General features: G+C 42.6%; 1 protein-coding gene across 4 annotated transcripts in view; it reads left to right on the top strand.

Annotated features, from left to right (window-relative positions):
* The window catches only part of sptbn1 (spectrin, beta, non-erythrocytic 1), a 340,000-nt gene that overhangs the window by 274,419 nt on the left and 39,856 nt on the right, over positions 1–25,725 (top strand). For all 4 annotated transcript variants that reach the window (XM_068044925.1, XM_068044923.1, XM_068044926.1 and 1 more), the window contains 13 exons: positions 75–233; positions 2,144–2,446; positions 4,129–4,282; positions 5,008–5,878; positions 7,016–7,153; positions 11,448–12,204; positions 12,750–12,952; positions 14,653–14,743; positions 14,861–15,007; positions 18,099–18,362; positions 19,555–19,779; positions 20,462–20,551; positions 25,291–25,569. In XM_068044925.1, the coding sequence (XP_067901026.1) occupies positions 75–233; positions 2,144–2,446; positions 4,129–4,282; positions 5,008–5,878; positions 7,016–7,153; positions 11,448–12,204; positions 12,750–12,952; positions 14,653–14,743; positions 14,861–15,007; positions 18,099–18,362; positions 19,555–19,779; positions 20,462–20,551; positions 25,291–25,569 (3,681 nt within the window). The remainder of the gene's footprint in view (positions 1–74; positions 234–2,143; positions 2,447–4,128; positions 4,283–5,007; positions 5,879–7,015; positions 7,154–11,447; positions 12,205–12,749; positions 12,953–14,652; positions 14,744–14,860; positions 15,008–18,098; positions 18,363–19,554; positions 19,780–20,461; positions 20,552–25,290; positions 25,570–25,725) is intronic.

Here is a 25,725-nt window from a genome sequence, read left to right as displayed (position 1 = left end):
TTTCATTTTGATACAGTTCAGTGAGTAATTAATTAATTAAAATATTGCAAATTTACCGGCTACCAATCTCTCAGGCCTGGGAAAGACTGGAAAAAGCTGAACATGAACGAGAACTGGCATTAAGGACTGAGCTGATCAGGCAAGAAAAGCTGGAACAACTTGCACGCCGATTTGATCGTAAAGCTGCTATGAGGGAAACTTGGCTAAGTGAAAATCAGCGCCTTGTTTCTCAGGTAACGTTTCACCTTTTTCAATGCATAGCAAAAATATCATAGTTTTAAATCAACTGATTTTATAAGTTATGTGAAAATATCACGGTATCATGTACTTTTATAACGTTGAGAATTCGAAACTACAGTAATCCAAACAAGAATGAAGGTGAACCTAGACCCATAGAAAAATTATGGCACAGAAGGAGGCCATTCAGTCCATTGTGTCTGCGCCGGCCAAAAAATCTACCTGCCCAATCTATTCCCACCTTCCAGCACCTGGTCTGTAGCCTTGCAGGTTACAGCACTTCAGGTGCATGTCCCAAGTACCTTTTAAAAGAGTTGAGGGTTTCTGCCTCCACCACCATGCCTGGCAGTGAATTCCAGACACCCACTACCCTTTGGGTGAAAAAGTTTTTCCTCATGTCCCCTCTAATCCTTCTACCAATTACCTTAAATCTGTGCCGCCTGGTAATTGACCTCTCCACTAGGGGAAACAGGTCCTTCCTGTCTACCCTACCTAGGCCTCATAATTTTGTACACCTCAATTAAGTCACCCCTCAGCCTCCTCTTTTCTAAGGAAAACAACCCAAGCCTATCCAATCTTTCCTCATAACTGCAACTTTCAAGCCCTGAAAGGCTGATACTTCCTTCCCTATTCATCCTTTAGTTACTTCATGAACAACTCATACATATTATAATTTCTGTAGATATAAAGAGCCCACTGCTTTTCTTACATTGAAATAAAAATCATTAGATATCATTTGGGGTGGCGCAGTGGTTAGCACCGCAGCCTCACAGCTCCAACGACCCGGGTTCAGTTCTGGGTATTGCCTGTGCGGAGTTTGCAAGTTCTCCCTGTGACCGCATGGGTTTCCGCCGGGTGCTCCGGTTTCCTCCCACAGCCAAGGACTTACAGGTTGATAAGTAAATTGACCATTGTAAATTGCCCCTAGTGTAGGTAGGTGGTAGTAGAATGGTGGGGATGTGGTAGGGAATATGGGATTAATGTAGGATTAGTATAAATGGGTGGTTGATGGTCGGCACAGACTCTTTGGGCCAAAGGGCCCGTTTCAGTGCTGTATCTCTAAATAAGAAATAAATATGTTTAGCAAAATTCAAATGCAACTAGAAACAGATTTGTGTACTAATATGAAAACAGACACAGGCACTTTACAGACTTGTACATTGATAATATTCCATCAGGAACGAATACACAGTGGTGCTGCCATGGCAAGCAATTATCATAAAGGAGGCAGCTGCAGGGATCTTTTTACCACCCGAGTTCAAAGCAGAGCAAAAGTTTGGGACTTTTCCTATTCACCCTCAAACAAGCATCAGCAATATGGTGGTACACTAAAATGAGGGGAGCTGAGGTTATGGATTTATTCTCCAGTGCCCCTCTTCCAAAACTTCTGCACTAATGTAAAAGTTCCACATAAGTCCTTATGGTGAATTCCAGATCCCATCTGAGCTGTCAAGAGGAACAACCTCCTCACCATGTTCCAAACTTTCAGGTTAAATCAACCCAGACCACCGTGATGAATGAGGCTAACCTATTAGCGTTATTGGGAGAGGCCCAAAGGGAAGTTAACTGCTTATTATCTTGACTAATAATTGGTGGCTTGTGGCAGGAAAATTCACAATTTTGAAGGAGGAGGGGAAAATTGAGGAAATCTTGTGTTCAACCACACATCTTTCTAGAGTGACGAGTTGAAAGTTGATTGCTACTGTGTTATGTTAATACAACTATTTAAAGTTGCAGGTATTTTTTGTACTTCAATGTCCTTTAAAGGTAGGATTCTGAAAATAAATGTATACTTCATTGGCAGTGTATGTTTCTATTCATACTGGCCAATTCCAAGGATACCAGTCTTCCTGAATGTTTTTAAAAATGCTGTCATCCAATATGACTTCCATCTCTTGTGCTACAGGACAATTTCGGTTTTGATCTCCCAGCTGTGGAGGCTGCTACTAAGAAGCATGAAGCTATTGAGACAGACATTGCTGCATATGAAGAGCGAGTACAGGCAGTGGTGGCTGTGGCCAAGGAGCTTGAAGCAGAGAACTACCATGACATTAAGCGCATCACAGCAAGGAAAGAGAATGTCTACAGGCTGTGGGAATACCTACTGGAATTACTGCGAGCTCGCCGTCATCGTTTAGAAATGAATCTCAATTTGCAAAAGATTTTCCAGGAAATGCTGTATATTATGGACTGGATGGATGAAATGAAGGTATAGAAATCAGCTCTTCTGTTGTTGTCGAGATGTACTTGGGGGTTTCTTTTAATTATAACTTACATGTTAAAACATCTAAGAGTTAAGAGTAGATTTTTATAGCACTTATGCCAATCATGCAAGATTAGGAGGCTTCACATTTCTTTCTAAATAACTTGTTCAATATGTTCTCAACTCTTTGGGCAGGATTTTTCCTGCGAACTTCTGAACCCTGCTGTCAGGCTCAAATGTGAGTCAGAAGCCCTCGATGTGTGGGCAACAGTCACTCATTATGATTTTCAATTAATGGCCAGAGTGCAGCTCGCTGTCCAATTAAGGACGGTGAGTGGGCACTCTAAGCTGGAGGGCCAATCAGAGGCTTTCCAGCTTGAAAGCAGCAGGAGGATGCAATGAAAGGCAAGTGAGGGAGACATACACAAGTGCCAGGCAATGACCATCTCAAACAAGAGAGAATCTAACCATCTCCCCTTGATGTTCAATGGCATTACCATCGCTGAATCCCCACTATAAACATCTTGGGGGTCACCACTGACCAGAAACTGAACTGGACCAGCCACATAAATGCTGTGGCTACAAGAGAAGGTCAGAGGCTGGGAATTCTGCGGTGAGTAACTCACCACCTGACTCTGCAATGTCTGTCCACCATCTACATGGCACAAGTCAGGAGTGTGATGGAATACTCGCCACTTGCCTGGATGGGTGCAGCTCCAGCAACACTCAAGATGCTCGACAGCATCCAGGACAAAGCATCCCACTTGATTGGCACCCCATCCACCACCTTCAACATTCACTCCCTCCACCACCAACGACTCACCAAGACTCCATTGACAGCACCATCCAAACCCGCGACCTCTGCCACCTAGAAGGACAAGGGCAGCAGATGCATGGGAACACCACCACCTGCAAGTTCCTCTTCAAGTCACAGACACACTCCTGACTTGGAACTATATCACCATTCTTTCACTGTCACTGGATCAAAATCCTGGAACTCCCTAACAGCACTGTTGGTGTACCTACGCCCCAAGGACTCCAGTGTTTCAAGAAGGCAGCTCACCACCACCACCACCTTAAGGGCAATTAGGGATGGTCAATAAATGCTGGCATAGACAGCGAGGCCCACATCCCCTGAAATGAATTTTTAAAAAAGTGCTTCAAAATGGATGTGCCGTTTCTCCAACTTTTTAAACTTAAACTAAGAAATGACTTTTGCAGCCAGGCCACCACTGTGGTGGGGTGTTGGGGGGAGCCCCTTTACAGGGCAGCCTATGGCTGCTGCTACACCCAGCAGGCAGGGAGGAACTGCCTGGAGCATTGACCCCACAGTCTCTTGCCGGAAGCTGCCTCCCAGCAGTTAAACTGGCTCCTGGTGCCTCTGGGGACCTGGAGGCTGACTAGAAAATCCCAGTCGGCCTCCTTTAATTGTCCTTAAGTGGCCATTAATGACCTTAATCAGCTACCCGCAGCATGCGGACGGGTACCTCTGCCACTCCTGTCCCATTTCCACAAAAGTGGCCCGTAGGCAAGATGGAGCCGGGAACTGGCATGCAGGCCGGCGGTGCTATTTTTAGTACCCGTACACCTCTGATCCCGGCCCCAGAGGGGCCTAAAAATCAAGCCCTTTATGTTGTGTTCAGTATATTTGGCAAAGCTCTTAATGAAAGTTGTTGAAACTATTGCAGGTTCTATTGCTGTCACAAGACTATGGTAAACACTTACTTGGTGTTGAAGATCTCCTACAGAAACATGCACTGGTTGAAGCTGACATTGCTATTCAGGCTGACAGAGTGAAAGTTGTCAATGCTTCTGCTCAGAAATTTGCTTCTGAAGGAGAAGGTATGTTTTAAGCTTTATCTTTTTCTCTCAGCTTTTTAATTAGTATTTTGGGTGCTCCCATTATGGCTCAATGGGTAAGTAGTATAATATATATATATATATATATATATATATGTTAGCTTATCTCAGCCTGGCTAGTATTAAGTGTGCCTTGGTTTCCCTGAGGTAGGTAGGGGAGATTAAAAAATCATCTAGTATTTCAGTTCTCAATTGTGATTCAGTCATCCTTGCTGGGAAAGGCATGTGGTATGTCATTGAGCTATATACACCATCAAGGTAGGGTTGTTCCCTGATTTGTCTCAACTGATCTCAGCTAAGATGGCAATGAGGAAAAAGTGTCAAATACCAGAAAAATACAGTTTGTTAAATTTAGGAGCATAACAACATAACTGATAATGAGCACAAATGGAAAGTTGGAGCAAAGGAAAATCATCCCAGGCTACACTCATGTTGCATCTTTTGGCCAGCTTAAAATGACATTGGTGTAAACCTGCAAGCAGGTCATTTGTCATCTTCAAGCTGCCTTTGGTGCATAGCTATTGGAAGAGAACAGTGCAGGATGTCACTGCATTAGTTATTTAACATAACCACAGGGAATGGTAGAAGTCTCTGCTGGCATACAGGACCCTGTATTATTACTGTACTATTAAACTGAACTGAAATGGATTTTGTTATTAAAATCATAAACCTGTTGAAAGAAGAATTCTCCTCTTCTCCCTCTTCAGGTTACAAACCATGTGACCCGCAGGTTATTCGTGATCGTGTGACTCACCTGGAGTTCTGTTACCAAGAGCTTTGTCAACTGGCGGCTGAACGAAGGGCTCGTTTGGAAGAGTCTCGACGCCTCTGGAAGTTCTTCTGGGAGATGGCAGAGGAAGAAGGCTGGATCCGGGAGAAAGAGCAGATACTTTCATCAGCTGACTATGGCAAAGATCTGACTAGTGTGATTCGTCTTCTCAGTAAACACAAGGCATTTGAGGATGAAATGAGTGGACGTCGTGGACCTCTACAACAAACGATCAAGGAAGGTGAAGCAATGGTAGCTGAGGAGCACTTTGGATCAGAGAAGATTAAGGAGAGAATTACAGACATTCTGGAGCAGTGGGCCCACCTTGAGCAGCTGTCCGCAGTTCAGAAAAAGCGATTAGAGGAAGCTGCTAATGTTCACCAGTTTAAGGCTGATGGTGATGATATTGATGTGTGGATGTTGGATATTCTGAGGATTGTCTCCAGTAATGATGTTGGTCATGATGAATACTCCACTCAAGCCCTAGTGAAGAAACACAAAGACGTTGGTGAGGAGATTGCAAGCTACAGACAAATCATTGATGCACTACACGAACAGGGACAAAGCTTGCCTGATGAGTATTATAAGTCACCGGAAATAGAAGGTAGATTGACGGATATTGAGGAACGTTACAAGGAGTTAGCAGAACTGGCACGACTTCGTAAACAAGCCCTCCAGGATGCGCTGTCGCAGTACAAGATGTTCAGTGAAGCAGATGCTTGTGAACTATGGATTGATGAAAAAGAGCAGTGGCTGAACAGCATGGAGATCCCAGAAAAACTTGAAGATCTAGAGGTTATCCAACATAGGTAAGGAATAAAATGTTTGGATTATGAAAGTAGAAGATGACCATTGATTCAAGGCCTACCTTATACAAGATGTAATTGAAAATTGAAACGGGTTGAAATGGAGACCAGATATTCTAGATACATAGTTTGAGAATGTTTTCTTGTAGTTTGTAAGTAAAATTAATTTATTGATTACTTCAGTGTTACCATTCAAATTATTTGCTTTCAAAAAAGTATGCATAAGATGTATTTTGCTTTTAAATGAGCACCTTTGAATATCTAAATAGCACTGTATACAAGGCTTGTGTTATACCAGTGTATTGGAGATCTAGTTCTACATTGTCTACAATGGTGATAGCTTTGTCATGAATCTTGAGTCTAGTGTCAGAAATCACTACTAAATTAGAGGCAGGGCTCAATTAATGCCTCAAAAACAAAATACTATGGATGTTGGAAATATGAACCAAAAACACAAAATGCTGAAAAACATTCAACAGGTCAGGCAGAATATGTGGAGAGAGCAACAATTAACATTTCAGGTGGATGACCTTTCATCAGAATAATCATCCCTTAATGGCTCAGTGGTTAAATGCACAGCTGTTGTGGGATTCTATAACTCATTAACATAAAACAAGATCTCTGGATCCTTGGCCTAGACTGAGTTGTCTGATCACTGCTGGACTGTTGGTGAACACTACAATTTGTCCACATACCACCCGGGTTTGAGAAGCTAACAACTTGCCAAGATTTCTGCTTCTAATGACTATCCAGTGATGTCTGCTGAAACACACCCTTGTGACACATCAGGTGTGCATATAAGACTGAGCTAGACAGTGATACCTTCACAATTAAAGAGCCTACCAGTGCTTATTGTCCCAGCTCATGTGTAATGAAAGTCCACTATGGCAAAGTAACAGAAAGCTGAAATTATCAATGACATCTTATTGCAGCATAAATTGTTTTCTTCACATATGGAGAGAAAAGGAATAGCAAGTTAGAAATAGAAACTATTAGATAAATACAAAACTAACCAAATATTGGGCTTTTTAAAATGTTTCCAGGGTCTGTTCAATATTTTTATTTTTAAAGCATTAGGGAGTCAATCCCCTAATCCGGCTCTTGATTTATCCAAGCTTAATTTTTATATTTCTGCTCCAGGTTTGAAAGTCTGGAGCCAGAGATGAACAACCAGGCTTCTCGTATAGCAGTGGTGAACCAGATAGCTCGTCAATTGATACACAGTGGGCATCCCAGTGAGAAGGAGATCAAAGCACAGCAAGATAAGCTAAATACAAGGTATGTCAGTCTCACAAAGGATAAAGATTATGGCTGATAAGAAAATAGAACTCGATAGTGAAGTTTTGTAGAAAAGGCAATTTTTGCATTGAGCATCAATATCTATGGAACCACATTGCCTAATTTTAATACATGATTATGGTTTTTGTGAATCTTGATGCACACCTCCTATAGTAGTACCCCAGCCTACCTGGGCATATTGAAAGAGACCTGCCTTTGCTGACTGCCATGCAGCTGAGAGATTGTCACCAAGTTGTGCTGTCCATTGGAGCCTCACCTTCAGACTACATTTAGCACTTATTCTAGAGTCCTCAATGCATTGAATTACTTTGCTACCAGCTAATTTCAAGCTACTACCAGTTACATTTACCACATTAGTCAGTAGGTCATACGCTAATGCATCAAAAAATTACAACAGCCTTAATTGCCACTTTTCATTTTTGACAGAAATAAGTGAACTCATTTTAATTTTACCACAATAGGAGCGTATTTAGACTCCCGTCTCAAGTTTGTTTAAATTGTGAAGTTTCATTAAGTCCAAACTGTGCTGATATTTTACATTTCCTGCAGTTCTCAGTCAGAGTTAGAGAGCAAACTAACAATTTCTGTACCAAGAAAAAATTCTACATAGTTGTAACTTGTAGACTTGAGGTCCATGGACTTCAAAAAAGCACAGTGCAGCTCTATTGAATTATGTCATGGTTTGTATGATTTGAATTCATCTGCTGCCTGTTAATTGGACTAAGGCATAACTTCAGCTGTACCATGCAAAGCTGAGAGTTTTTTTTTTCATGTTTGTTCATTTGCTGCTAGATTTGTGTTCACTGGTTACCTAACACAGTGTAAGCAATTATGTGACCTGTTAAATATAGTAGTTTTCCATTTACATGGATCAGACTTAAAACTGTTAAGTCAGATGTACATTTAATTTTTCCAAAAGATAATTACAATTTATTGGAGTGAATCATTTGATATATCAAACTTGGCATAGAAAAACGAGAGTTAAAAATCAAAGTAGATGACACACAGAGGCTTAAGCACACTGACATCTTGGGCTGAATTTTTAGGCCCCACGGAGTGGGAGTGGGAATGGAGGCAGGTGGTTTGACAATACCAGCACCAGCCAGTTTCACCCAAGTGTGGGGAATGTGGTCCTGCCATCCAGCCTGATCCATAACGAGGGCCAACTAAGATCGTTAAAGAGCTCATTAAGGGGAATTTTCTGATTTTCATGGAGCTGCACATTCTGTCTGAGGCAGACCAGCTGAATGGAGGCGGACACGCAGTAGGCAGCTAGTCATGGCCTCCTCAGGGAGTTAGCTGGGTCCCATAAAAAGGGTGAACGGCACAGAGGGGGCATCACCTGTTGGGAGACAGCTGCCATCGGCGCAGTGCAGGTGGTGGGGAGAGTGGGCAGTCAGCGCTTGGGCAGTGCTGGGGATCATCACCCTCCTGGGGGCAAAAGAGCAGGGGGCAAGGCTGTCCAGCACATTTGGGAGGGCCATCTGAGCACAAGGAAGGCGGCAACTGGCAATGGGAGCATGATTCTCTGATTTTGGGCCTGGTGGTGATGAGGAGCAACACCCTCCACAGGAAGGGCAGAGCCCTGCGCATCAGGAGAGCAGGGGAGAGGGGCGAGAGATGAGGGACAAGAAGAACACATAGACCCTAGGCTGAGGGTATGGCCTATCGCCAAAGGCAGAGCTACCTGGAGATGACTGAGAACCAGTGCTGCAGGAGACTGCCTCTTTCCAGGCAGATGGTCACAGTCACTGTGCTCTCGTCGCTGAAGACCTCACACCCCACAGTGCTGGTTGCCATGCCCTGCCAGTAGCTGTCAAAGTCACTGTGGCCTTGAACTTCTTCACTTCTGGCTTCTTCCAAGGATCAGCTGTGGACATTGATGGCATATTGCAAACAGCACATCTAGCAGGTTACTGATACCCTATTTGCCAGAGCTGGATAGGACAAACAATCCCAGACAAATGGAGCCTTGCAGGCACAAAGGGCAGTGGGTTTCGTCCCAAGGTTCAAGGCATCATCGATTACACCCATGTAGTCATCAAGGCACCCAGCGACTGCCCATTCAGATTCAACAACAGGACAGGCTTCCGCTCCCTCAACATTCAACTGGTCTGCAACCACAACAAGAGCTTCCTCCATGTGTATGCTCACTTTCCTGGCAGCTGCCATGACTCCTTCATCCTCCAGCAGTCCAGACTGCCGCAGCTCTTCACTCCAACCATGTTTCTAGGATTCTAGGGAACAAGGGATATCCCTTGAAGAGATGTCTACTCACCCCTCCTCATAAGCCCCAGACAGAGGCACAGAGGCGATACAACCAAAGCCATCTGTTCAGCTGGACCACCATTTAGCAGGCCATCGGGCTTCTGAAGATGCCATTACAGTGCCTGGATCGGTTGTGTGGTCCCCTGCAATACCCACCTGCAAGGGACTCATTCATTATGTTGGTCTGTGCGCACTCCATAACATGGCCCTCCAGAGAAGTGTGGACCTTGAGGACAGGGAGGTCACAGCTCATTGGAGAAAGAAGAGGTGGAGGGGAAAGATACAGAACACCCCAAGATGCTGCAGTTGCACTAGGAGGTGGCCGGGGCTCTAAGGTCTCGTCAGAATGCCATGATTGTCAAGGATCATCATTCAGGAACATTTCAACTGAGCTCCTGTGACCTCGGATGAACAGCATGGAACTCACTCTGAAGTGCCTGTGCTAACATTTCCATTAAAGATGCAGCCTGAAACTCTGAAAGAGTGAAAGGTGTACTTTAGCCTGGAGGTTTCACCGTCACTACTGAGACACTCTTGTTCTCCTTCACCACCTCATACGTCTTCTTATCCTGCCATTAATAAAAGGAGTCTCACACGTCTGGCTTCAAATTTCATTATTTACATGATGCTCATAAAGGAAAACAGTGCACAGATACAGGAAGAAGATATCCCAGTGACCCACTCAGTGCTCTGCGCAATGTGGTGGCTTCCACGCTCGGCCACTTCCATGTGGTGCTCACCTTGTGGCCCCAGAGGAGATGGAGGCAGCGTGTTCACTTGTCTCGACTTGCAAGTGAGATGCCTGTGGGGTCTTCCTCGTCATGGAGGTGCACGTAGGGGCATCTCCTGCAGCTGCTGCACCTGAATCATTGGTGCAGATTTTATCTGCGCTGGTGGACGGTGCACTTATAAAGTGTGATGGTGCTTCTTCGGAACTTTGCTGCTCCTCTTGGTCCGGTGATGTTGAGGGAGAGGTCTCCTTGGCTTGATGTCTGCACTTGTGGGAGACACAAGAAGCAGTTATGAGGTAGGGTCTTGGAGAGCAGAGGCCTCTGCAATGCTGAAGCTTCCCAATGCAAATCAAGTTCGTCTCAATACCATAGAGGAGGAATTCTTGGAGTGTATACGGGATGGTTTTCTGGACCAATACGTTGAGGAACCAACTCGAGAACAGGCCATCCTAGACTGGGTATTGTGTAATGAGAGAGGAATAATTGACAGTTTAGTGGTGAGCGACCATAATATGATAGAATTCTTCATCAAGATGGAGAGTGACATAGTTGATTCTCAGATTAGGGTCCTGAATCTTAGGGCTGGTAAAATTCAGCCCTTTGTGTTCTTCCAGGCTGCAGTAACAGCACTCAGTGGGCAGCCACAGTAATGGCTACTGTGGTGTGTTTAAATCGGGCCTCCACTTGAGTCGACCCTCTCCATTCTCGCTCCCTTAGTTGCTGATTGGCCACCAAACCCGTCTCCATGACAATTAAGGGGGTGTTCCAGTGAAACCCGGGGCCAATTCCTGTTTCCTTTGGGGGTGGGTTCAGGTCCCAACTTCCATTTGCCACCTCCACTGCGAAAATCCAGCCCCATGGTTCCTGATTTTAACTGCCCCCACCTGGCAGAAACCTGGAGGGGGGAAACAGTTAAAATAATGCATACCATTTATCCCCACCAATCCCACTTCCTTTCTGCTGTATCCCCATATTTAACCTCTTTTGAGCAGGCGAGCAAGACACCCACAGGAAGGAAGCTGGGCCCAGTTTTAAATATGCAGATTGGGTCTCATCAGGATCCAGATTGCAATTTCAAGTTTAGGCGCAGGGGGGGTGGACAGTGGGTGGTGTTGGCTACACCATCTGGAAAAACCTGCCAGGAGCCAGATCCTGGGCTAAAGAGGCACAGAGGTAAGTTGTAAATTTATTTTTCAGGTTTTCCTGTGGGTCGGGAGGGGCACAATACTATGTTTACCTGGAATTTTGATTTCATTTTGCTATTCTGATTCTAGATGGAGTCAATTCCGTCAACTAGTGGACCAAAAGAAAGATGCACTCAATTCTGCACTCAGCATTCAGAACTACCACCTTGAATGCAATGAAACAAAGTCTTGGATTAGGGAAAAGACCAAAGTCATTGAATCCACGCAAGATCTGGGCAATGATCTTGCTGGTGTCATGGCCCTCCAAAGGAAATTAACTGGAATGGAACGTGATTTGACAGCTATTGAAGCTAAACTAGATGACCTGCAGAAAGAAGCTGAAAGACTTGCTGCTGAACATCCTGAACAGGCACATGCTATTATGAACCGTCTTGCAGAAATTAATGATGTCTGGGAAGAAATGAAATGTACTTTAAAGAACCGAGAAGAATCACTTGGTGAAGCAAACAAGCTTCAGCAATTCCTGCGTGATTTGGATGACTTCCAATCCTGGCTATCAAGAACCCAAACAGCTATTGCTTCTGAAGATATGCCTAACACCCTGGCAGAAGGAGAGAAGCTGCTCACCCAGCACGAAAACATCAAAAATGAAATTAATAATTATGAGGAAGACTACCAGAAAATGCGTGACATGGGTGAAATGGTAACGCAGGGACAAACGGATGCACAGTATATGTTCTTACGCCAGCGTCTGCAGGCTTTGGATACTGGATGGAATGAGCTGCACAAAATGTGGGAGAACAGACAGAATCACCTGTCCCAATCTCATTCATACCAACTGTTCTTAAGAGACACAAAGCAAGCAGAAGGGTTCCTCAACAACCAGGTAAGCTAATCTCAGAGTCTTATATTTATTTTGACTTCCAGTTCCAACTTAAAACCTGGAGCATTTGGTATGTATTATGTTTCTAGCACTGACAGAGAACTCGGTTGCTCACATAGTAAGATTTTTTCCTTTTTTAAAAATTATTTTACTTAAATCTGATGGAAACCAAAATTCCAGTGGTCCACTGTTTGGAACCTGCTATCTTTTGGTCCAGATCAGCAGAAAATGCTCAACCGATCAGATACAGACAGTGAGATAGGTGAAGTAATCTGTTGATAAGATTTTTTTTGTATCTGTCATTAGGTTTTTTAACGTGCGTTACTCTAAATAAATGAGTTGGAAATCAAAATAGAGTAATATAAAGAGAAAGCTCATAAGAATTTGGAAAATTCTGGACTGTAATTGGGGCCAGACCAAGAAATATCTTTTGATGAGCACCGATGACTTTAAATGTGGAACTAGTTGTTTTCTGTGCAATGTGTTTTTGTTTTCTGATAACAAGTGACAGTTCAAAGTTGACAATTCATTGATTTGTTGAAATAAAGGAGTATGTGTTGGCACACACTGAAATGCCCACCACACTAGAGGCTGCTGAAGCTGCCATTAAAAAGCAAGAAGACTTCATGACTACCATGGATGCTAATGAAGATAAGATCAACGGAGTGGTGGAGACAGGCAGGAGACTAGTCAGTGATGGCAATATTTATTCTGACAAAGTCCAGGAAAAAGTTGACTCTATTGATGAAAGGTAAAAAAAAATCTAATGAAGTGAGGTTCAGTCCTTTTTGTAAATCCATAAGTTTAATATCCTAAATGTGTGAAGTAATTTCTCTGAAAATAATTATATTCTGCTTTTCTAGGAGTGACTTGTTACTATACGTGCTTCATTATCTAGAGTTGGAGCCTTGTTTTGTTGGAGAACTTACTCTAAAAGGAATTTTCATTGAGTGCCATTTTGCAATACCAAATTTTAGCCTTTATTCAGCAAGGCAACCAGATCCTTTACACTTGACATAATGGAAATGTAATTGTATACGTCATTATTAAATGAGCATTAAAAGAATTCATGGTAGAAATTATAATACAATTACAAACAGCCCAGTAATGATTTTACTTGTCTTTTGAAAAGCCGTTTCTGGAAAAAGTACCCTTTTCTGATAAATTGTCCTAACATGTAAATGATCTCTTCCCATTTTTCCTTTTACTTTGCATTCTGTGACAACCTTCAGACCAGTTTAATGATGGCTCTTGAAAGCTAATCGGCAATTACAAGAGTTGAAAATTGTTAGCTGTTTGAACCATGATAAATGTCTCCCCATTCACCCACTCCCCCAGAAAAAACTGCAGTTCCAGCAGAATAGTAAATAGCTTTAAATATTCTGAGGGTAGAATGTTTGTCACATTTTAAATTCAAAATGAGAAAAGCATAAGAAGTTCCTCGGGATCTTTTAACTGTTGTGTTCCTATTGTCAATACAGTTTCTCATATCCATGATCTTTACCAAGTACTTACTGTCCATTCTCATTCTTATGCCCCAAGTTTTGCCAATTACTCTAACGAGAGAAGCCTTTGGAGTGTTGGCTTAAAAGGCTGCTTAAAGTTATTCCTGGTCAGTCCAGAGATTCCCCAAACAGAACCATCTCTAAATGCAAACATCAGAGGTCAACTTTCATATTCAGAGGATAATTTTTCTGTAAGAAATTCTTAATGCGCTCCCCACTAACAACTTTCTCCAAAAAGTCAGAGCAAAAGGAGGCCAGTGATTTTTGGTCGCAACACACATTCCACTTAGTTCTACAGAGCTGTTTTAAATTCGATTTTTTTTGACACCCAAAACACTAAGATTTACTGTTAGAAGGAGATTTCACTCTGCATTGTCCAGATTACAGTTGATGACCTGGCTATTAGCAAGAGCGAAGTGGTGATGGCTGACAGTAACAAAAGCCATTTCATTGCCCAGGTAACCTACTATCCCAACTGTGTGCAACAGTAAGTGATGGAAGTCTGAAAATATTAGCAATATTCTGCAATATCCATTTTGTCTTCAAAGCTTGTGAGACTTCAGTTTCAGTCCATGTTCGATCGGGATGCACCTTAAAGCTCAGGTGCATTCAACTCTTACATGAAGTGCCCCATGACTCTCGAATTAGATTTATTCTTGCATTTCGCCTAATCTGAACCATTAGCTCATGTTACACCTTTGTACTGCAATGTAGTTTTCAAGATGTAGTTATTGTATTTAGTTTATAAAGTTGGTAAATTCTGCTCTTTGACACACTCGAACTGCAATTGGTATATCAGAGTGCAATATAGGATTAGAAAAGGGGAAGTTACATATTGAAAAGCTAGTGCATTGTGACCCAATAGCAAAAAAAATTAAATTTTTTTTCATTTAGAAATTATTCTAAACAACTTCTTGAAAATGTTACTATTAAACTCAACCTACAGACATAAGAAGAACCGTGAGGCTGCCAGTGAACTACTTATGCGTCTTAAGGACAATAGAGACCTACAGAAATTTCTTCAAGACTGCCAGGAAGTAAGCTTGCTATACAACATATTTTTACCAAAGTAACACAATACTACTTTGTGTTATATGTGTATTGTAGATTATAAATGTTATATTCCCGGAACACACACTGTTTTTGTTCAACAGCTGTCCCTTTGGATCAGCGAGAAGATGCTCACTGCTCAGGACATGTCCTATGATGAAGCCAGAAATTTGCACAGCAAATGGCAGAAGCATCAGGCTTTTATGGCAGAGCTTGCATCAAATAAAGAATGGCTGGATAAAATTGATAAGGTATGATAGCGTGTTGAAAACTCAGAAATCTGTTTCTGTAATAAATATAATGTAGGTTCCCGTGATTTTTTATTTACAGTTTGAGAGAACTATTGTCAACTCTGAGATGGCAATAAAAAATGCAGTAATTGACCCCAGCTGCTGCTTCTTGTGCAATCCTTCGGGAACAGGATGACTTTCTTCTACTCCAGGATTGTGGGTCCTTAAGTGACTGAATAGTTCAATTCTGGATCCACACACTCTGCCACAGGTGGGGCAGGTGGTGTTTGGTGACGCAAGTGAATGGGATGCTTGAATTTCCGAACTCTTGCACTTGGTCGCTGCCTGGGCATGTCGATGTTGTTCGAACTGGCTGGCACCTTCGCGGATGCTTCTCCATTTTGGGCAGTCTTGGGCAAGAGATTCCCATGAATCAGTGGAGATGTCACATCCTTGCAGTGTTTCCTTTGCTCTCCTGGTAGCTTCTTGCTGTGATGGAACTTGGAGTAGAAAATGCCTTTAAAATATACAAACTGGATGGTTTTATTTTAATTTAAAAAAAGTCAACAGATGAAACTCTCCGCCGAACAAAGGCGGTCAGGCATGCGGACGATGTGGCCCGCCCAACGTAACTGACTAGCCATGACCAGTGTCTCGATACTGGGGATGTTGGCCTGAGAGAGGAAACTGATATTAGAGCACCTGTCCTGCCACTGAATTTGCAGGATCTTGCAGAGGCACCACTGGTAATATCTCTTTAGGGTTTTGAGATACTTGCTGTACAGTGTCCATGTTTCTGACGCATGCAGGAGGGCAGGCAACACTGCAGCCCTGTAGAGCATGAGCTTGGTGCCAGGTTTGAGGTCTTTGTTGTCAAACACTCTTTTCCTCAGACGACCGAAGGCTGCGCTGGCACTTTGGAGGCAGTGCTGAGTTTCATCGTGAATGTCTGCCTTTGCTGAGAGGAGGCTCCCAAGGTATGCTTACCTGATGCATGTAAAAATTCAGCGATAAAAAATTACTAATACATAACGTTGTTTTAGTGATTTGCTGTAGTACTGCAGAGTTCAAAGATTGATTTTTAATTTGTGCTCTCCCCTTTTTGACCTTTTTCCAAATCAGCTTTATAATCTTAACCTGTGTAGTTACCTAACAAGAAGGTTGCTTCATCTTCTATCATTATGTAAGTCCACATAAGTTTGGAGTTTAGCTAGTTGTTACTTGAAAGAACATGTTTAATTTGAGATGTAACTAGTGGACTGTAATGGGTTTGAATATATACACCTGAAAATTCCATGGACTCCTCCCTTCTCCACTTCCCACCAATCTATGCCATTTCTCCTTTCTCCGGGAGTTCTGTCAGATTTCCAGCAGGACACCAGGAAAAAGAATGGAATTTCAGGGACATAATTCTTTTTAATTGCTCCCTTTGGTTTCCCGTCACTAGTTCTCCATTCCTTTATATTGAATTTACTTATTATAATTGTTTTTAAAAACTGCATTCTTTCTCAGTACTGCATGGCTTTACCTATGATTGTAAAACAGCAGTGCTGTGATGAGCTGAGCTGCAACAGCACTGGTCAGTATGAGAATTGGTTCAATGGATGATGTTTCTGCTGTAGTTCTTTGCAGCATCAATTCAGTGGTCAGAATATAGTTTTTACTATTGTTGTTTGGATCAAGCTAGTGTTTAGTACTTGGGTTATTGACTTGAGTGGTGGCCACGTGTAAGCAAATAAGAAATTCATACAAAATGTGTAGTGGTATGAAAGCTAATTAGATCCAAAGAAATGTTTGTAGGTTTATTGACTTGTTCTATTTCCCTTGTCCATGTACCATTTCCAAATGTTTATAGAACTGTCTGTTCCAAAAGTTGCGCTAGTGCCATCTGAGTGTTAAAATAAAAGCAAAATACTGCGGATGCTGGAAATCTGAAATAAAAACAAAGTTCTGGAAATACTCAGCAGGTCTGGCAGCATCTGTGGAGAGAGAAGCAGAGCTAACGTTTCAGGTCTGTGACCTTTCATCAGAACTAAATACTAGCTTGATCCAAGCCACAATACTAAAAGCTACATTCTGACCACTGAATTGATGCTGCAAAGAACTACAGCAGAAACACCATCCATTGAGCCAATTCTCATACTGACCAGTGCTGCTGCAGCTCAACTGATAGTAAAATTTTAGCTAAACTTTAAATCCCCTCTAACACGCACCCCCCCCCCACCCACCCCCCCCCCCGCCCCGCCGACTGAGTTCTCAATAAATTAAATAACCTATCCCCCCAGAAAACCAATTTTTTAAATGGCTAACTTTCAGCACCATTTTCTCCCCCCCCCCCCCCCCCCAACCAAATTCAGCAGCTTTGACCCTCAACCCCTTCCCACCATCCCCACAACCAATTGGAGTGGTTTCCCCCCAACCTGCATATTTCACTCCTCCCCGCTCTCCACCACTGTTACGCCTCGGACCTCCATACGGAGATCCGAAGGTGTGGGAATTCCATCCCAGTAGCCGGAATATCAGCGTGGGACGGCTGTCATTACAAGGTGAGTGTTTATTTGTTCCTTTTAATTTTATTAGCATATGTAGATTAAGGCTCCACCGCCGAGTGCCAGGTGGGGGGGAATCACACTGAGTTTCACCGCCGCCGGTAAAATGCGGTGAGGCCTTCTCAGCATCGGGGGTCGTGGCGGGCCTCTCCCTGAGGAATTTCCCGTCCCCGCCCCCCCCCCCCCCCCCCAACCACCACCACCGTCACGACCGCTGACATTGGAGGGCTAGTAAAATTCAACCCCCCTCATCGCATCAGGAATTCTTCTGTGTGCTACCCTGCCATGTCATCCATCCAGGTTTTCTTTATTGTTTGGTGCTTTGGATTTCATTGTGGACATTTATTTAATGTTGTACACAGTGTCCTTTAGGTGTCAGCACACCAGGATCCTCACATACTGGAGTACTTTATATTTATAGGCAAATGCAAAGGATTTATTGTGTGGGAGGTGGTTAACAACTTAAGCTACATATAGTAGCTTGCTTGAATTTCCACAATTACCAAGATTAGCTGCTGTGAAAACTGGTAAATTGCTGAATATTATTTCAATTTATCCTGTAGGAAGGAATGCAGTTAATTGCAGAGAAGCCAGAGACTGAGGTGGTTGTGAAGGAAAAGCTGACAGCCCTGCACCATTTGTGGGAAGAACTAGAATCTACTACACAGGCCAAAGCTCAGCGCCTGTTCGATGCCAACAAAGCAGAGCTTTTCACCCAGAGCTGTGCCGATTTAGACAAATGGCTGCATAACCTGGAAGGTCAGCTCCAGTCTGATGATTATGGCAAGGACCTTACCAGTGTCTCTATTCTACTTAATAAACAACAGGTACATACCCAATAATAGTTTAGACAAGGAAACATGGACCAGCTGAACCTTTAAATGTTTGTTTTTCTTTTCTATATTCCTCTGATCAGGCATTTCAAACTCCATGATCAAAGACAACTTTTGTTAGGCATGTTGGTGAAGAAATATATGTTCAGAGCTTAGAAATGATTCTCACTGCTTTAGTAACAGATTTCAGTGATTCAAAATATATTTTTATCCACAAATAGCAATATGTAAATAACAAACCTAAATGCAGAGTGAAGATAGCATCTTTGGGAAATTAATTGCAGTATTATACAGAACCCAGCTACAGTTTATCCTTTTCAAGATGATGTGAAATAGTAGGAAATTTTACTAGATTAAGAATAAAAAAAATCTTAATTTTGGTTACTTTTGCATATCTTTCATTAGGTCTTTTTCTCTAAATAGAGTATTTCAGTAAAATTTTCATCACGGATTGCTGTTACTAATTCAAAACAAGTAATAAGTTTTTCTAGCCCATTTGCTTTTTAGTAGAGTAAGCTGTAAATTTAATAATAAGGAATAACCTGGGTTAACTATGGGAAATATAACATTCAGGCTGGGTAGTTAGGTGGTTTCTATGGGTCACATTGCCAATTTAGTATTAATGCGGTGAATCTACAACAGCAACAACTTTCATTTATACAGAACTTTTAACATAGTAAAACCTTCCAAGGTGCTTCACAGAAGTGTTACCAAACAAAATTTGGTACCACTCCACATAAGGAGATATTCGGATAGATGAAGGAGGTAGATTTTAAGGAGCATCTTAAAAGAGGAGAGAGTGGGAGAGAGGCAGAGAGGTTTAGGAAGGGAGTTCCAGAGCTTAGGGCCTTGGCAGCTGAAGTACAGTCGCCAGAGGTGGAGCAATTGATATCAGGGATGTGCAAGAGACCAGAATTAGCGAAGTACATAGGTCTTAGAAGGTTGTCGGGCTGGAAGAGGTTACAAAGATGGGGAAGGGCAAGGCCAGAAGGGATTTGAAACGAGGATGAGAATTTTAAAATTGAAGCAACTTTAATATGCTGAAATAATTTGTACAAATCGATTAACAGTCTCAGGATTTCTGATAATATCTGTTTTCTGTTCCCACAAAGAGAAATTCCATAGTACTTACAGCACATTTGTCATTTGGTACAACTTAAAAACTGCTTTTTTACACTATTATTAGATGTTAGAAAATCAGATTGAAGTGCGAAAGAAAGAAGTGGAGGAACTGAAGGGTCAGGCCAAGGTTTTGAGCCAAGAAGGTAAAGATACTGATGAGGTGGATAGCAAGCGCACGATAGTTGAAAAAAGATTTTTGCAGCTACTGGAACCACTACATGAAAGAAAACACTACTTGTTGGCATCTAAAGAAATTCATCAATTCAACAGAGATCTGGAGGATGAGATTGTAAGTAGGAGCACCAATGTACATTATTTAAACAGTGCACATTAACTTGTACTTTGTTTCGACTTGACTAAAATCCCTGCAGATATTAGAAAATGTTTCTATACATCACTGTGTTGTCATGGGTTTAAACTTTTTTTTAGTACTGATTGTTTGATCAAAGATTACATTGCCTGACTACAAAGTAGCTGTAATTCAGGTGTTTCAAAAGTGGAAGCATGTAAATATACTTAGTTGCACTTTTAATTATGTTTGAAAGGACATCCAATTGTTAGTAAAGGTAAAACTGCCAACACTAAAACATAATGCTTATATGAAATGTCTTTAATTTGTTCCTTTTTTTTCCTCCTTCCCAATTTGAAGGTAGAGAAACATTAAAATTAAATTCTGGACTCCATTTTATTCATTTCTTTTACAAAATTACACATTCTTATTACTCTGTAAAATTGAAGAATGCAACTTACTTGCATACGTGATGGGCACATGAACTTTCAGGCATTTTCTTGTTTAAGTTCTTCAGTCCAGAAATATACTTTTAAAATGTATGAACGAGTGGAGAGCATTCTCCAGCAAAATTGCCTGGGAAAAAAGTGCATAAATTCACTAAAAGCGCCAACAAAGATTAATAAGACCATATTTTTAAAAAAAAGCAAACCAAGCACTCAGGTTCATTTTTATCTTTCAGTTGTGGGCTGAAGAACGCATGCCTCTCGCAACATCCACCGACCATGGCCACAACCTCCAGACGGTACAGATGCTGATCAAGAAAAACCAGGTGACACAGATGAAAAATATATAAGAGTACAAATGTTTTGAAAATGTAGCATGGTTGTTCACTGCTAGTGGCCTAATAGCCAAGATGTTAGTTTGGCTCAGTCTGCTGCCTCTGAGTCAGAGTTATGGGTTCAAGCCTCCATTCCAGAATTTTAAAATATAATCTACACCGAGGGCTGGATTTTACCTTAGGGGGACGGGAATTCGCCACCCGCTTCCGCCTAACCTGGGGATCCGTCCTATATTTTCCGGGTCGCCGGGCTTTAATTGTCCCGAGGCGGGACTTCCACCCACTTGAGGGAGGAGGTCCCGCCTCAGTGAGCTGCCGACCAGTCAACAGGCCCGCAGCTGTTAGTCCCAGCAGCGCCACTGGGAGCGGTGGCCAATGCTGGGACTGCAGCCCAGCCGATGCCATGGAGCCTGGAGACAGGGTAAGTTAGGCTTGCCTCACCAGGGGGATCGGTCCTTCCCTGGTGAGGCTGGAGTGGTCGTTTGGGGGGAGGCGGGTGTCTTTGGTCCCGGGGGTGGATTGGGAGGCAGGGACAGCGCCCTCCATCGGGCACCCTGTGCCCAAATGCCATGGCCCCTCCCCCAGGGCGCGAAAAGGCTGGAAGCTATCGCTGGGCGGCCTTTCACGTCCCCAGCACGCCCACTTGCCACGAGTAAAATACCCATGGAGGCGGGCGAGGGCCCTTAATGGCCGTTAAGTGGCCACTTAATGGCCTTGATTGGCCTCGGGCGAGCAGGCTGTTCCCCCACCCCCCTCCCCCGCCCGACCGCCATAAAGTTCACCGGAGGCAGGAGCGGGGCGGTAGACCTCCCAAAGCCTCCCGCTCAATTTTACGCCGCCCCCGCAATACCATCTGACCCGCTGGGGAGGCATAAAATTCAGCCCTTCAGACTTCATTGCACTACTGAGGAAGTGCTGGATTTTCAGAGGTGCTGTCTTTTATATGAGATGTTAAACCGAGCTTTGTCTGCCTATGCAGTTGAATCCCATGGCACTTTCTTGAAGAAGTTTAGTGAGATATCTCAGTGGCTTAGCTAGCATTCATCTTCAACCAATGCCATGTAAACAGATTAACTGGTTATTCATGTCATTGCTGTTAGTACATTCACTGCTATGGTTGCTTACAAAACAACGGTGATTATACTTCAAAAATAACTGTGGCTGTGAATTGGTTTGGAAGATCTTGAATATGTGAAAGGCACTATTCAATGCAAGTTATTTTTCTTTCTGTAATGTAGAAGAACAAACACAAAATCTGTTGAGCTTCTTGATCATAATTATTTTATTGGAAAGTTAACATTACTTCATCAGATAAATTAAGTTTACTGTTTTTCACAGTATTAAACTGCAGTTACCACTACTTAAAACATCCATATTTGAAATGAGCAGTCACTTGTATCGGCAAAAATCAATATCATCAGTTTCAGAGTTGCTAGTTATAGTGTCTTAAATACTCTAAACAGCAGTTTCTGCCCAACATAAATAAACACTAATTCACATCTTCTTGCACTGCAAGAACAAACATAAGTAGATAGCACCTTGGTAGTGTGCACTGAATGTACTAAAAGAGCCTTATTGAGGGAGACTTCACTTCCCTTTAGCTGTGTCAGCTTTGTTGAGTGAGAAACATTGGCCCAGATTTTGTGGCAATAATAATGATGAGGCTAGCAGCACTAGCCATAATTACAGAGTAAATCTGACAGTAACCTCTGGCACTGCACATGCACAGTTAAATGTAGTGTTAAGACCAGATGAGAAAGAGGTCTGGGGTTCCCTTTCAGCCTTCACTTGATCTTACCATAACGGGGTTTAATTTTAAACACATCATGTTTTTAGCTCCCCCTTGGTGAATCCTTATTCACTACTTTCTAATTATAAGGCAAAGAAATCAGCACAAACAGGCTTTCTTAGGTTTAAAGAAGAAAAAGTGAAATTTATTAAACACTAATTCGGTTGACACCGAGGGATACACGACGCATCCACGCTAGCATGCATACGCAATACACACATGCAAATAGAGACAGAAAAGAGCAGAGGAAAAATAAAGTGGAAAAGTTTGAGGCAATAGCTGAAGAGTTGTTACGGTTCTTCGAGCTCACTGTAGAAACCTTGATTGTAGGTGGATCTTGCTTTTAGTTGGGGCCCAGTATTATTCTTAAACCTTGTTCGCTGTCGGAGAACTTTTCTCTCTTGGGGTTCATGTGTCATCAGTGGATTCAGAGGCTTGTGAGAAAGAGATGGGAGCAGACAGGAGAGAGATCTTCACAGTACAGGAGCAAACAGTTTTCTGCCCAAACTGTTGGTACAAATTCAAAAAGCTCAGGTTGCCCAGCAAGTTAGTCATGTGACCAGCTGGTTTGACCATTTTTGTATTCCGCCATCTTAGCAGTCAACCTGGAATGCGAGCTCCCCCACCTTCAACGTCTGGTGATCAAAAGTCCATTGTGGGTTGAATGTCAGGGAATGACTGCTTTGTCCTTCCAAACACTATCTGTTAATATGCAAATGTCTTTGCCAGCCACGGCTGATCTGTTCAACAAGTCTTCCCCTCACTCCAGTAACAGTTTAAAATCATTGTTCATGACAAAATTAATGTGCCTCATTCTTGGCAGATGAGGGCCTAGCCTGACAGTAGAAACCCAGAAATTGCTGTTAGACGTACCCTGCTCCTCAATAGAACATAGAACAGCACAGTACAGGCCCTTTAACCGACTCTAAGATCAAACTAACTACCTACCCTTCATTCTACTATCATCCATGTACCTATCCAAGAGTCCTTGCCAGTAGACTCAGCACTGAAATCACTAACAGCATAAATTGGGGTAATTAGGAGCAGGGTTTTTGGATTTTGAGTCGGGTGCCCGATGTCGGGGTCAAGTGGGGGCCCTGACCCTGCACTATGAGGAACAGTCACCCAGCAGTGATTTTCTCTCAATTGACCAATTAGTGGCCAAATGTCATGCTCACCATCCAGCTACGGATGGTGGGCAGGCTCTCGAAGTGGCAGCCTCCCATTTCTTGAGGAGCCCTCTCAGCAACTTTTAACAAATTTTGAATAAAAACTGGCTACTGTAGCCAGGCCACTATTGTGGATAGGGAACCCCTTCACAGGCCAGCCTGCGGTAGCAGCTGTGGCCAGGTAGGTGAGGAGGGCTTCAAAGCCTGTCTGGCCCCTCAGTCTGCCGCCAGGAGGCTGCCTCCAGGCAGCTGACCTGTTCCTGACGCCACAGGGGGCCCGCAGGTTGACAGGAAAAATTCCAGTCGGCCTCTGATAATTGGCCTTTTACTCATTTTAATTGGCTACCCACTGCGTGTGGGCAGGTAGCCCTTCCATCTCTGGGAAAATGGCCTGGGGGCAGGATGGCATTGGCTGGCGTAGCAAATTTATGTGCCCACCTGCCTCCGTACTCATCCCATAAGGGGGCAAAAATTCTGCCCTAGGTCTTGCATTAAAAAAGGCTGCAAACGCTTGGGCGTTTGGAGAAAGTGAGTTTGTAACAGTGTAATATGCGATAATTGCTACTGAACAGCCTCACTGGCCCCAAAAAATACATTTTAAAAATACGGAGTCTCATTCCCTTTGAAGAAAATAATGTTACAGATTTTAAAAAAATGAAAATTAAAGTAATTTTTTAAGCTACTCTGGTTTTCTTTTTTTTCTTCCTTCATCCTGTCTGTGTGTCCCAACCTTTATTTTGCTACCTGTACAATGATTTAAATGTAATTTATATTTCCTGTTTTACTTGCTTTTTTGCAGTCTGCCTGTCTGTGAGGATTGTTCAGTCTGTTGGTTTAAGAACCTCCCTGCTGCTTTCCCTGTCACAAGTGCCACAAATCCCCTTGAGGGCACCACACTGGGTCAGATGTGGGATTACTGGAAATCTCCGCTGACAAGTCTGTAAAAAGTCTCTGGGCAAGGTGAATGGCGAAAGCTATTCTTTCACCAGAGAGGAAAATCAGAGCTGTTATACAGTTTGCAGCCATTTGTGTTTAAACAATGCTCAATACATTTCATTTACTTCACAATGAAACTATAATAAAGCTAAACTATCTTGCTGCACATTATGGGGATATCATAGCAGTAATCCAGCAGTTGTCGTCTTTCAAGCCTTTTTTCCAAACACCTATCTAAACAGGAACTTTATTATGATAGGAATAACAACATATACAAAGTCTTAAAACTGGACAGAATCAGGTAGATTGCGAGCTCAATTAATGAATGACTTAAAAGAACAACTACATTGGCATAGTTGCCCATCAGGCCAAAAGATCATTAACATATTGTTTGCCTTTGCTCCATGACCTTTTGGCCAACTATGTGGTCTTGTTCAATCTACACCTTCTCCTTTTGTTATCTCTTGCCCCACCCCCACCTCACTTGCTTATAACCTGTGACATTTTTAATATTTGTCAGTTCCGAAGAAGGGTCACTGACCCGAAACGTTAACTCTGCTTCTCTTTCCACAGATGCTGCCAGACCTGCTGAGTGGTTCCAGCATTTCTTGTTTTTATTTCAGATTTCCAGCATCCGTAGTATTTTGCTTTTACAAAAGATCAAGGTGTTTCACACACAGCGAATTTACAGTACTTGAAATTAACACTACCACAATATACTAACCATCATGCATAGCAAGCAAATCATGTTCATATGAATGCACCCGCTTTAAGCAATGGGGACTGTATGTGTTCTCTATTGTAGTAACAAGGCTATGTTTTTTTATCCTGTCTAGACTCTTCAAAAGGAAATTCAAGGTCATAAACCACGTATTGATGATATATTTGAGAGAAGCCAAAGTATGGTAACTGCTGACTCCCCAAGTGCTGAGGCTATTCAGCAGAGATTATCAGATCTACGAGAACTTTGGAAATTATTGGCTGAAGAGACAGAGAAGCGGCACAGACGCCTGGTGGAGTCTCACAAAGCCCAACAGTATTATTTCGATGCTGCAGAGGCTGAAGCCTGGATGAGTGAACAAGAATTGTACATGATGTCGGAAGAGAAAGCGAAGGTTGAAAATGCATATTTTACCATTCTGATAGTGCTGCTAACTAAAAAAAAAAGGCTAAAAGAAAATGTGTTAAATTGGAAAAAAAACAAAGCTATTGTATAAATGCTAATTTACAAAAGTGAATGGCATCTCTATAAAGTCTGTGGACAGTTTGAC

Source organism: Heterodontus francisci, chromosome 13 (assembly GCF_036365525.1).
Source record: "Heterodontus francisci isolate sHetFra1 chromosome 13, sHetFra1.hap1, whole genome shotgun sequence".
Lineage (NCBI taxonomy): Eukaryota > Metazoa > Chordata > Chondrichthyes > Heterodontiformes > Heterodontidae > Heterodontus > Heterodontus francisci.
Note: the sequence above shows the minus strand (reverse complement) of the source record. Positions and strands in the feature narration are given on the sequence as shown.